The 12,868-nt window shown below is 47.7% G+C and overlaps 1 protein-coding gene and 1 long non-coding RNA gene across 2 annotated transcripts in view; one reads left to right on the plus strand and one right to left on the minus strand.

Moving 5' to 3' along the window:
• The window catches only part of LOC143496586 (uncharacterized), a 105,703-nt gene that overhangs the window by 33,631 nt on the left and 59,204 nt on the right, over positions 1 to 12,868 (minus strand). The window contains 16 exon segments of the mRNA XM_076992761.1: positions 81 to 125; positions 621 to 674; positions 2,744 to 2,797; positions 3,368 to 3,421; positions 3,911 to 3,964; positions 4,349 to 4,402; positions 6,878 to 6,922; positions 7,548 to 7,601; positions 7,903 to 7,947; positions 8,650 to 8,703; positions 8,869 to 8,922; positions 9,815 to 9,868; positions 10,749 to 10,802; positions 11,111 to 11,164; positions 11,529 to 11,573; positions 11,671 to 11,724. Coding sequence (XP_076848876.1) covers positions 81 to 125; positions 621 to 674; positions 2,744 to 2,797; positions 3,368 to 3,421; positions 3,911 to 3,964; positions 4,349 to 4,402; positions 6,878 to 6,922; positions 7,548 to 7,601; positions 7,903 to 7,947; positions 8,650 to 8,703; positions 8,869 to 8,922; positions 9,815 to 9,868; positions 10,749 to 10,802; positions 11,111 to 11,164; positions 11,529 to 11,573; positions 11,671 to 11,724 — 828 coding nt within the window.
• LOC143496589 (uncharacterized) lies at positions 3,157 to 5,326 on the plus strand. Its single transcript, XR_013125661.1, has 3 exons — positions 3,157 to 4,029; positions 4,113 to 4,183; positions 4,313 to 5,326. It is a non-coding gene; the product is annotated as an uncharacterized LOC143496589 (long non-coding RNA).

Here is a 12,868-nt window from a genome sequence, read left to right on the forward strand (position 1 = left end):
GAGAGAAGGAGAAAGAGAGGGAGAGAGTAAGAGAGATGCAGAGAGAGAGAGAAAGAGAGGGAGGGAGAGAGAGAGCTTACTATAAACCCAGGAGGTCCTTTCTTGCCAGCTTCTCCCTTCTCCCCCTGTGATGATGTAGAGACAAGAGAGTGAAACTCTGGACACGCCTCAGTGTGAGGAACATGTATGGCACACGCGTGTGTATGACGTGGTGTTGGGTTTATATGTGTGTTTTTATGTGTGTGTGTGTGTGTTTCTGACGCGGTGATGGGTTTATATGTGTGTTTTTATATGTTTGTGTGTGTGTGTGTGTGTGTGTGTGTGTGTGTGTGTGTATGATGTGGTGATGGGTTTATACGTGTGTTTTTATGTGAGTTTTTTATATGTGTGTGTGAGACGTGGTGTTGGGTTTATACGTGTGTTTTTATGTGTGTTTTTTATATGTGTGTGTGTGTGTGTGTGTGTATGACGTGGTGATGGGTTTATACGTGTGTTTTTATATGTGTGTGTGTGTGTGTGTGTATGTAAGAGACGTGATGTTGGGTGTGTGTTTGTGTGTGAGACGTGGTGTTGGGTGTGTGTGTGAGTGTGTGTGTGTGTGTGTGCCGTGATGTTGGCACCTTGCTGCCCTCTGGACCAGGCTCTCCAAGGGGCCCCTCAGCTCCCCGTGGCCCCTGAAACACAGTGAGGAACACAGTGAGGAACACAGTGAGGAACACAGTGAGGAACACAGTGAGGAACACAGTGAGGAACACAGTGAGGAACACTGCCATACGCACTAGCCACGGTGTGCTAGCCGTACACACGAACCGCTGTGTGTTAGTTGTACGCACTGGTCGCTGTGTGCTAGCCGTATGCACTAGCTGCTGTGTGCTAACCGTATGCACTAGCTGCTGTGTGCTAGCCGTATGCATTAGCTGTTGTGTGTTAGCCGTATGCACTAGCTGCTGTGTGCTAACCGTATGCATTAGCTGTTGTGTGCTAACCGTATGCACTAGCTGCTGTGTGCTAACCGTATGCATTAGCTGTTGTGTGCTAACCGTATGCACTAGCTGCTGTGTGCTATCTGTATGCACTAGCTGTTGTGTGCTAACCGTATGCACTAGCTGCTGTGTGCTAGCCGTATGCATTAGCTGTTGTGTGCTAACCGTATGCACTAGCTGCTGTGTGCTAACCGTATGCACTAGCTGCTGTGTGCTATCTGTATGCACTAGCTGCTGTGTGCTAACCGTATGCATTATCTGTTGTGTGCTAGCCGTATGCACTAGCTGTTGTGTGCTAACCGTATGCATTATCTGTTGTGTGTTAGCCGTATGCACTAGCTGCTGTGTGCTAACCGTATGCACTAGCTGCTGTGTGCTAGCCGTATGCACTAGCTGCTGTGTGCTAGCCGTATGCACTAGCTGCTGTGTGCTAGCCGTATGCACTAGCTTCTGTGTGCTAGCCGTATGCACTAGCTGCTGTGTGCTAGCCGTATGCACTAGCTGCTGTGTGATAACCGTATGCACTAGCTGTTGTGTGCTAACCGTATGCACTAGCTGCTGTGTGCTAACCGTATGCACTAGCTGCTGTGTGCTAACCGTATGCACTAGCTGTCACTCTTGTGAACATGAGACTGATGTCTCTACCCTGAACTCAAGCGCTGATGGCATAATGAATGAATGAATGAATTAATGAACAAACATACCAATATATGAATTAATGAATAGATTAATAGGTTTATGTTTGCATAACCTACCCAGAACCAGTACAATTAAGATAATTACTTTGCACTTAAATTACTTGTACACTAAATGTGTACACACACACACACACACACACGACCACCACTTGCTGCTGCCTGGTCACTTCAAAGTCACTTCATTTCAAATGTATTTTTATAGTGATCACAAAGCATCTTTACAGAAACCATATTTTGTTTGTTGTTTTCAGAATAAAGGATGAAGGGGGCCTGTGATTTGTCACATCAATGCAGAAACGGCCACACTGTTGAAAACAAACGTCAACATGAGAGGAATACACATCCCAGACAGCACACAGATCCCTGCCAGACACACTTTCACATCCTAGAAAGAGGACGCGTAGTCACCCTGATATATACCCAGAACCTGTGTCCAGGCCCAGGAGATGGTGGTGGTGGGGGGGGGGGGGGGGGGGGGAATCTCCCCAAGAACAAGAGGAAGAACGCTGGAGACCACAGCACATTCATCTCACTTCACTGAAGCAGGGATCTAGTGATGGACTCACTACAGTCAGTCTCACATATCTGATCTTAGAAACAAGGCCACAGTTCATCCCAGCCAAGCAGTGAAGGACAAGGCCGATACACGCTATTCTCAACCAGACCACTAGGGGTCTCACTGGGCTGCCCTCTGACAGCATTCAGACCCTTCAATTTGCAGCTATACACCTCTACAAAACAGGCCTGACAGAAATTCATACACACACACACACACACACACACACACACACACACACACACACACACACACACACACACACACACACGGGAGTAGGAATGTGCTCAGAGCAGGGATGCTGTAATCTCATAGACACACGTATTCAGCATTTTGCGGTGTTGAGCATGGGGAGACCAACACTTCACGTCACCTCCGCCTCACGTGGGATTAAACAGAGCTGCCCTCCAGAAGGGGGCGCTCACACATTCCCCCGACTCAGTGAAGGGTGAACTGCAGAGCTGTTAAGTCTGAGAGAAACACTGACGTCTCAGTTTCTGTCTTACCCTTCGACCTTTCAGCCCAGAGACCCCTGTCTCGCCCCTCAAGCCCTGTGGACCCTAGAGAGACAGAGAGAGAGACAGATAGAAAGAAAGAGAAACAGAGACAGGGATACAGAGAGATTAAGATATAAGACTTTACATTCTGCTCTAACTCACTAGAGAAACAGTAAGAAGAATCAGATTCTATTAAAATGTGAAGTTTAATTCAGCAACACTGTCACTGCATGCTTTGTAAAGACACGGCGAGGTTAGTGAGGGTACTGGGACCCAGCTCTGGGGGTGTGGTCACACTGGGACCCAGCTCTGGGGGTGTGGTCACACTGGGACCCAGCTCTGGGGGTGTGGTCACACTGGGACCCAGCTCTGGGGGTGTGGTCACACTGGGACCCAGCTCTGGAGGTGTGGTCACACTGGGACCCAGCTCTGGGGGTGTGGTCACACTGGGACCCAGCTCTGGGGGTGTGGTCACACTGGGACCCAGCTCTGGGGGTGTGGTCACACTGGGACCCAGCTCTGGAGGTGTGGTCACACTGGGACCCAGCTCTGGGGGTGTGGTCACACTGGGACCCAGCTCTGGGTGTGAGGTCACACACCACCCAAACAGTGAAGGTGCATCAGTGCACGTACGGGAGGACCGTGGGGTCCTAGTGCCCCAGGTGTTCCGGGCAGGCCTGGATAACCCTGCAGCAGAGAGAGAGACGAGAACTCCTTAAAAGAAAAACCAAAGAGTCTGTGCTCATCAAACCCCCCAAACCACCTTAATGAAACTCCAGAATCATCCACTGACTGACAATTGCAATAACATATTCCTATTTCTACAAACTACTAAATAAGTACACAAATGAACTCATGGTGTAAATTTCTGAGTCATCACATTACTGAAGTGACTCATTTATTTCCAAACTAAGCAACATGCTAAGCTTTGCAAGTCCATCCTGAAACTAGGAAACCTCCATAATGTTTCAACTGCAAAATAAACAGATGGTCATATAAATAATATAACCCAAAAGACTACTAGCCAAATGAACACCAATTTAGAAACTAGAGTAATAGATCCATAGAGCACCTCAGCTCCCTGAGACTTTATCCACCTGAATGAGTGTGTGTGTGTGTGTGTGTGTGTGTGTGTGTGTGTGTGTGTGTGTGTGTGTGTTCAAGCACTGTACTTACCATCGGGCCCTTCTCGCCTGGTGGACCCAACGGCCCAGCTGGTCCGCGATCGCCCTGTGAAAGACCCCCAGGTTATGCAAAGGCACACAAACACAGTCACGAACCAAGAGGCTTCATAGGTGAGCCACTGAGGGACATTCTTCAAGGACTAAACTGAAACTCTGGCCAAATGTATGAATGTGCCAAACTCTCTGCTTTTCAGTGTCTCCTAACATTTCTTCACCCATTAAATCTTCAATGAAACATCGAAAGCAAGGCTGGGTTATGATACAGGTAGAGAATCAAAATATACTCCAAGCAGTTTGTGATTAATCCGCAGTCTCCATCTTTCTGTCATTCTGTCTGTCAGATGGTCGGTCTGTCTGTCTGATGGTCTGTCGGTCTGATGCTCTGTCTCAGCAGGTGACATAACGAATGGCAGGTGAGAAGCTGTCTTACCTTCTCCCCAGGTGGACCGACATCACCTGCAGGTCCAATTAGTCCCACTGGTCCCTACAACAGCGCCAGGACAGAGGAGACCAAAGGACAGTTACACACTCAAACAAGACCAGCACAGGACACCAGCACACACACACACACACACACACACACACACACACACACACACACACACACACACACACACACACACACAAGAATAAAGCCGACCTCTCATCACTGCAAGAGACTTCAAGTACTACAAATACTTCAGGACACCTGCACACAGTTGCTCCAAATATTCCCTCTGTTACTCGATCTGCCCCTTTGAAAATCACATGTATCTCCAGCCAACAGGGAAGCATTTAGTTCAGAAATTTTTTAATGGCCTTTCCAAACAAAAAAAAGAAGAAACAGCTCCTGGAGTCGGAACACCACATGACACACGAACGGAGCGAGTCAGAACTTCCTGTGGAGCTGGGACAGGAGACGTACGCCACCTGCAGCTGAAAACGGGAACCTGGAGACGCCTACGTCAGGGTGGGGGGCTAGCACGCTCCCTGCTCCAACACTGACCACAGTTCTCAAACTCCGTTCAGACGAGCCACTCCGTCTCCATCTCCTCATGTTGTCATGGAGTCATGTTTCAATCACCCTGCGGCCGGGAGTGTTGTGGGATTCCCAGGATTTATCAGACAAGCATTTTTAGACACAGTGATCCTTGAGTACCATCTTTACTGTATTTGACCTGCTTGGTCTCAGAAGAAGGTGGGAAAACAGCCAAGGTTTCCATGGTGATGTTTTCCTGGGAATGTTTATTCCTCGGGCTGTGATCAGTCATGTGTGTGGGTTAAATGGATGAGGTCCGTCTCCAGTTCGCCCGAGGCTGAAGGGTGATGGTGTCACAGGAGTCTTAGAACGAACATCTTACGTTCAGACCGACTTCACTAATTTCTTGTTTGATATGTGCTCCAAATTTCACTGATGTGACGAAGTCGATGTTCTTCAAAAATAAGCGTTTGCCAATTGTTTTGTATTAAGATTTTGCAATGTACATGTAATTCATCTTCACTTATTAAAAGTTTCATTTTTAATTACATTTTATATTTCAGATTTTAGCATGGCTAAATGCATGTGCTGTTTGTCATATTGAGAGGTGTTTGCTCACGAGTCCAACTGCATAAAGAGCAAACACATACACACACATACACACATGCACCCACATGCACCCCCCCCCCCACACACACAGTGTGTGGCAGTTATATCCTGGGGGCAGTGAAAACATAATTGTAGGACATGCTGTGACTCTGTGGACTGTACCACATCAGACACAGTAGCCCAACACTCAGATTTACCACTGGAAGATTGACAGTACACCAATCAGCCCCAAGGTCTCCTCCTCCCTGCAGACGAACCTGACCACACACTGCCCAGAATGGGGAACAGTACGTGTAAAAGCCATTGTCCAATCACCACGTTATCATGATTTAAATTAACTTCCTCTATTGTCCTGTAAAGTTTATGTGGGAGGACTCTAAAGGTGTCATGTGGTGGCCACACTTTACTCATCATGAATGTTATTGGCTGGGAAGCTGCACATAGTGTCACACCCTAATTTGCATAGACCCCTCCCCTAATGATGTCATAGCAGTTCCGAGGAGCCTGAGGTGTTGCAGATGTGTGTCTAACCACAGGACTCCACTAATCTCCACAGCCCAGTGACTCAACAACTATGTTCACATATGTGAGCATGAGCCCAACACCCACATAAACCTTGTGTGTCAAACCAGATTAGAAATAATCTGTCCCCCAGGAGGACAACACTTGAGAACATGACAGGTCTTAGATTACATGGGCAAGAGCCAAGCCATCCCCCGTCTTACCAACTGCTGTTGGTGTGTATTCATTTTTGTTTTGACAAAAGTGCTAATCAAATCTGGATGATGAGGAGTCTCGAAGAAGATTGGGCCTAACGACATGCCTGTTGGGTGGGCTACCAAGGTGGGTGATCTTCAGACAACACCACTTTCCCAGTTGATCTGCTGGTCTGGTGCTGCTTCAGGCCACTGAGACATTCTCAGGAGAACCACGGTTCTGGTAGATGAGCAGATTCCGCCAGCTTCCCCCCCCCCACACATGCTAAGTTTCGTCCCACCATACAGACCCCATTTCACAGGAAATGGCGAAGGCCAAACAAACAACTCACAAAGTATGTTTAGAACTTAAGATCTTCTGAATGCATCTGAACGTCAGAACCTGTGAGAACGTTCTGATGACTGGGGGTGGGGCAGGGTGGGGTGGGGTGGAGAGGGGCTGTGAACACTCTGTACATCAAAGGTCGATTTTGTTTCCAAAAACAAGTGACCTCATTCTTCTCCTCCCCACAAGTCGCATGCATCGTCATACTGCCGAGCAAAATCGCTCAACCAGAGACGAGCGCTTGATTTATCCTCAGAGCGGATGAGAAAATGCTACATACATAAACACATAAATAAGGATAAAAAAAACTAAACAAAACAAAACAAAACCCCCACCAGAGCCCAAACTTACTGGAGGGCCACTCTTTCCAGAGGAACCTGGGTCGCCAACTTCACCCTGCAAACACCACACAAACAAATAACTCAACAAAACAGGCCACTTCCTGTAACCCCCCCAGCAGTGTGAGATGTTCCGTGACTTCTGTGCACGTGACTTCTGTGCATGTGGCTTCTGTGCACGTGTGACCGTGCGCGTGCTTCTATAATGACAGCCCGTGCAGAATTCCTGTGCCATCACAACTAGAGCAGGTTTATGGCCACAGCAACATCCCCTTTAATGGAGCCGTCTTAAAGGGACGTCCGCTGACCCGGCCACCAGGCGTCTGAAGGACTGAATATTCACGTGAATCTGAGAGCCCGTTTCCCATGGTGACGCAGCACACAGGTGCCACGAAACCACAGAGCAAGGCCATTAAGACCATTAAACGTCACATTAACAGGGGAAGTTTGATGTCATGGGCACAGAGCACAGACATCACACACACACACACACACACACATACACACACACACACACACACACACACTCACGCACACACACACACACACACACTGATGCACACACACACACGCTCACGCGCATGCACACGCGCATGCACACGCGCATGCACACGCGCACACACACACACACACACACACACACACACACACACGAGGATGAGGATGGAAGGTGCTGATTTTACCTTCGCTCCTTCAGGACCTGCTTCGCCAATATAACCTTTCCTTCCAGGTCTGCCCTGAAACACACACACACACACACACACACCCAGTAAGGAACAGTAAGGAAGTACAAACTCCATAGAGAAATGCGTGCACACACACACACACACACACGCACACACACACACACACACGCACACATACATGCACACACACACACGCATGCACACACACATTATCATACACGCGCGCGCGTGCACACACACGCACGCACACACATTATCACACACACACACACAGACACACACACACACACACACACACACACACACACACACACACACACACACACACACACACACACAGACACACACTTACAGTGGGACCAGGTCCGCCAGGTGGACCCAAAGGTCCTTCATCACCCTGTAGAGAGACATGAGCATAAGGAACTCCACCAGTACACAAACTACTGATGCTCCCCATGACAAAGACAAGCACAAGCTCAATGTACACATCACTGACAGAGAGAGAGAGAGAGGGAGAGAGGGAGAGAGAGAGAGAGAGAGAGAGAGAGAGAGAGAGGGAGAGAGAGAGAGAGAGAGAGAGAGAGGGAGAGAGAGAGAGAGAGAGGGAGAGAGGGAGAGAGAGAGAGCAGGAGGAAAAAAGGAGGATATAGATGGAAGGATGGAATACCTCTGTGTGTGTGTGTGTGTGTGTGTGTGTGTGTGTGTGTGTGTGTGTGTGTGTGTGTGTGACATACAGCTGGCTATGTGAAATCTATCTACACATCACTGTTAATAAGCCACACGCACAAATGCATGCACACACACACACACACACACACACACACACACACACACACACACACACACACACACACACACACACACACACACACACACACACACACACTGTGGGAAGCAGACATGCCAGGACTTTTATCATGAAGGTGTGTGGGTCACTCCACACACTCTTTGATGTGTGTGTGTGTGTGTGTGTGTGTGTGTTTCTCTGGCTGTGTCCATGAATATGTGCTTGTGTGTTGTATGTAGAGATGCAGGGTTGGGGGCCAACACACACACACAGGTGTGTAGAGGTATGTAGATGAAGTGAGGAACGTCTCACCTCTGTTCCCTTTGGCCCTGGAGGCCCCGGAGGACCCCGGGCCCCTTCAACACCCTGCAGGTGAAATTCAACTGTTAATCCATTTGTTAATCCATCAGACTGTTAATACGTTTGTCACTTCTCACAAAACTGAAGGCTATACATCATATTTATTAATCTGAGTAGAACCACCTGCTCTACCTTCTACTGATCTATCTGAGTACAACCAACTGAAAGCACCTTTAATCCCAGTGGGCCGTTGGGACCTGGAACACCGATATCACCTGGAAACCCCTGGAGAGCCAAAGAAGAGGAAGAGGATGAGTGACAAACTCTCCTCTTCCTCAAAAGCCCGTTCTGGCGAGATGTGTCCACAGGAAGCAGCTGAGATGAAGCAGTGCAGGGAGCTACAGCGACGTTTCTCCCCCACGCCGCACGGCATGTTGGGACTTGTGCAGCTCACAGAGGGTAGCAACTGTGAATCAGACACTTCTGACTGAATGATTCCTATGACTGTGTGAGGCATATCAGATTGTGAAGAGTCTGATCTCGGCTACAATAATCACAGGTACAATTTTGCCACAAGGATCTCTGTTCATAACACCCCTGTAACAGAGAAACTGAAATAGTAATGTAACAGAGAGAAACTGAACTGGTAAATTTAACAGAGAGAAACTGAACTGGTAACGTAACAGAGTGATAGTGAACTGTTCATTTTTTAACAGAAGATACTTTTTGTACATCAGTGCATCATAAAGTCACACATTCTACCCAGGACCAGATTGAAGTCTGTGTGTAACATACTGCCCCAAAAGCTTGAATTACTCTGTAAACTTTGGGTCCTTTAGGTCACCATACATGAACAACATCTAAAACTCTCAAGATGTTGGAGTTAACCAAGATGTTTACAGTATGCTTACTTTACAGTTTGCTATTGAAGGTCATGTGACATCACAATAACTATTAATAAACCTATTATTGGTCATCTCATATCTTTGGTCTTCTGACTCTTGTACAAGTCCATGTATAGGTAGACAGATCAACCGACAGATCCTGAAAAGCTTCAGGAAATACTGTGTGCCTTTGTGGAGTTTTGATATTGAGACTAATAAGATGCTAATGAGATGCTAATAATATGCTAATGCAAGTTAATGAGATGCTAATGGGTGCACTTCTTTGCTCTTACCTCAGGCCCAGGAGGCCCAGCAGGTCCGGGGGCTCCTACATCACCTGTCTTCCCCTTTCAAACAGGATAAGAGTGACAGAGTGTAAACCTCAACCAATAAAGTCAACAATTTTACACACACACACACACACACACACACACACACACACACACACACACACACACACACACACACACACACACACACACACACAAATGTGTACCCAGCAAGGGGCACATTGGATTATTACTAGAAAGTTTCTTATTCTCGCGCTCTCTCTCACTCACTCACTCACTCACTCACTCACTCACTCACTCACTCCTACCCCTCTCCCCTTTACCCTCTCTCACTTAATCCCATCTTTTGTCCTTCCATGACTTGTGTTTTGCTTGCTCTGGATTTTCCCGTACCTCAGAACTTAGTCAAATCAGCACTGACGCCTTTGGGCGGTGGATGCGACAGCAGCCGTCCTCCAAGCAAACACAGCTTGCCACGGCCACAGAGCATGCCACAACAACACTCCTGAGCACCAGGTCGACCCATTTTTAAACGGGCACGAATCGCTCATCAGTCCGCAAGCTCCATCTTGTAAGAGCTAGAGACGTACGTATGAACCACACTTAACGAACCATGCTAAACGAACCACGCTTAACGAATCACACTTAATGAACCACGCTTAACGAACCACGCTTAACCAACCACGCTTAACCAACCACGCTTAACCAACCACGCTTAACCAACCACGCTTAACAAACCACACTTAACCAACCACGATTAACGAACCACGATTAACGAACCACGATTAACGAACCACACTTAACGAACCACACGGTAAACGGGGACGCTGATCTGCAGACTGCACAGCTGTTTCCTGCATGCAACAGCACATAACGAACAGTAATTGTTTTAAAAAGGGAGCTCTGAGAGCTCCATGGTAACGAACAACAAACATACCGGCGGTCCGGGTTTTCCACGTGGTCCGGGCGGTCCTGGTACTCCTGCAGCCCCCTGACAACATTAGATGACATCATTATGAGACACCCCATCTCTGACAGACCTCCACACACATGGTGTGACTGGTAGGCTGACAGATACCACACTGACACACACTAATCCAGAAGAACACAGATGCAGATTAACACCTTCATATGTCTAAAACATGCACAGGAGACGTCATAGACTACGAATAATTAGTCACACTGTATTACCCCTTAACAAAAACAGCAGCAAATGTTACCAGTTGCCTAATATTTTCAGTCTCATAAATATTCATAGGTTATTTAAATCCCCCACAAATTTATCCATCATATTCTTACTTTGTCTCCTTGGTAACCGTATTCTCCTGGCTCACCTCTTGATCCAGGTTCACCCTAGATTATACAGTGTTAGAGATTATATGCAAAGAGCAGTTCACCCTAGATTATACAGCGTCACAGAGAACGAATCCAGCACAGAGGGTTATGCTAGCAGCAGGTCTTATGATCCTGTATACACTCTCAGAACTGTCTGGGTCGCAACATGACAGCTAACACCATTACCACAGATAAGAAGAATTCAATTACTAGAACAAATGTTTTTGACTTGGCAGAAAGCTTTGTCCAAACACATAAAGCATTTCTTCCAAATATAACTTGTGTTAAACTTGAATTACAGCTGTGGAGAAAGTCAAACTACCTGTAACCAAGGATTACACAATTTACAGATGCACTGCAATAAAATAAATATTTAGATCACCTTATCACCTTTCAATCCAGGTGGCCCCACCCCTCCAGACAGGCCCTGCCAATGAGAGAACAGATGGGAGGGACATAACTTGTGTCAGTGTCCACCACTGAGATTATGAAAGAACATATTGACTAGCAAAGCTGGTCAATACCTGAGGTCCCACAATGCCAGCTAGTCCACGTGGTCCCTCAGGCCCAGGGTCTCCCTGAAGGAGAGAAAGAACTTTAGTTTGACATTTGAACTGCAGCTGATACTCAGGAACACGCCATGGCACCCCTGACCTACTCAAGGCGATGGAGACTATGGATGTTTCTAAGGAAACCCTCGATCCATGTCTTTTCACCTCTTGACACAAACGTGCTCCAGGACTCGTATGGTGCATTCCAAGGTGTCAGCGCTGCTGAGAACAAAATGGCACAGGGCTGCTTGAGAGTACGATCTCTTCCCTGCTCCAGTCCTAACATGACTCCAGGGCTCTGATAACGTGTACACTGAGTCAAGGGGGCCACCCCTGAACCACAGAACGCATGCTACGATAAGAACTGAGGTAGTTCAGCGTCATAACTGGAGGGCCAGAATGCAGGCAGTTCACTGTCATGCTTTAGTGCACACGCATTAACGCATACAGCACGTGCTGAAGTTGCGACTTTCCATGCAAAGACGATGGGCTCCCACAGCAAGAAGTTACGGTGCTGTTGCATGACTTCTAATGTCATTTAAGCCTCTAGAGCAGGGCTATTCAACTATATTCTTTTGCGGGCCAGATTAGACAGAGAGCTCTGACCTGTGGGCCAGACAAGTTTCAGACCTATACCAATACTGTAATTTGTTGAGGGGGGGGGGGGCGTAAACGTAAATTTGCGAACATAAATTCGAACGTAAATTTCAACACGGTGTCGTAAAATGTTGCAAATAAAATGTTATTTATTTTTACGGCGGTTTATCAAATATTTATTATTATTTATGGGGAGATGGGCCGGTACAAATTCATTAAAGGGACGGTTCTGGCCTGCGGCCCGCCAGTTGAATAGTCCTGCTCTAGAGTCTGAGGCCAAAGCTACAACAAACTACCCCATAAGCTGGCCTCCAGCAACAATGGCGGCTGCGTTGGTGGGAGAGTGGAGCTAACGAACGGAAACCTGCTCTGGAGAGTGCGGAGACATTCCCGTCCCCAGCCCAGACCTCCATCAAACGGCCCACTGGCACACTCGGCAGTCCTTGTCCATCGGGAGCGCTAGCACGCTAGCACGAAGGACGGGCGGCATGAAAGAACGGCGCATCTGGAGCTGCTGAAGGTAGCTGGGGAGGGGGTGAGCGGGAGGCCCCGTCCGTCTGAAGGTATCGGCACT

This window comes from Brachyhypopomus gauderio, unplaced genomic scaffold, assembly GCF_052324685.1.
Source record: "Brachyhypopomus gauderio isolate BG-103 unplaced genomic scaffold, BGAUD_0.2 sc97, whole genome shotgun sequence".
In the NCBI taxonomy this organism is placed as follows: domain Eukaryota; kingdom Metazoa; phylum Chordata; class Actinopteri; order Gymnotiformes; family Hypopomidae; genus Brachyhypopomus; species Brachyhypopomus gauderio.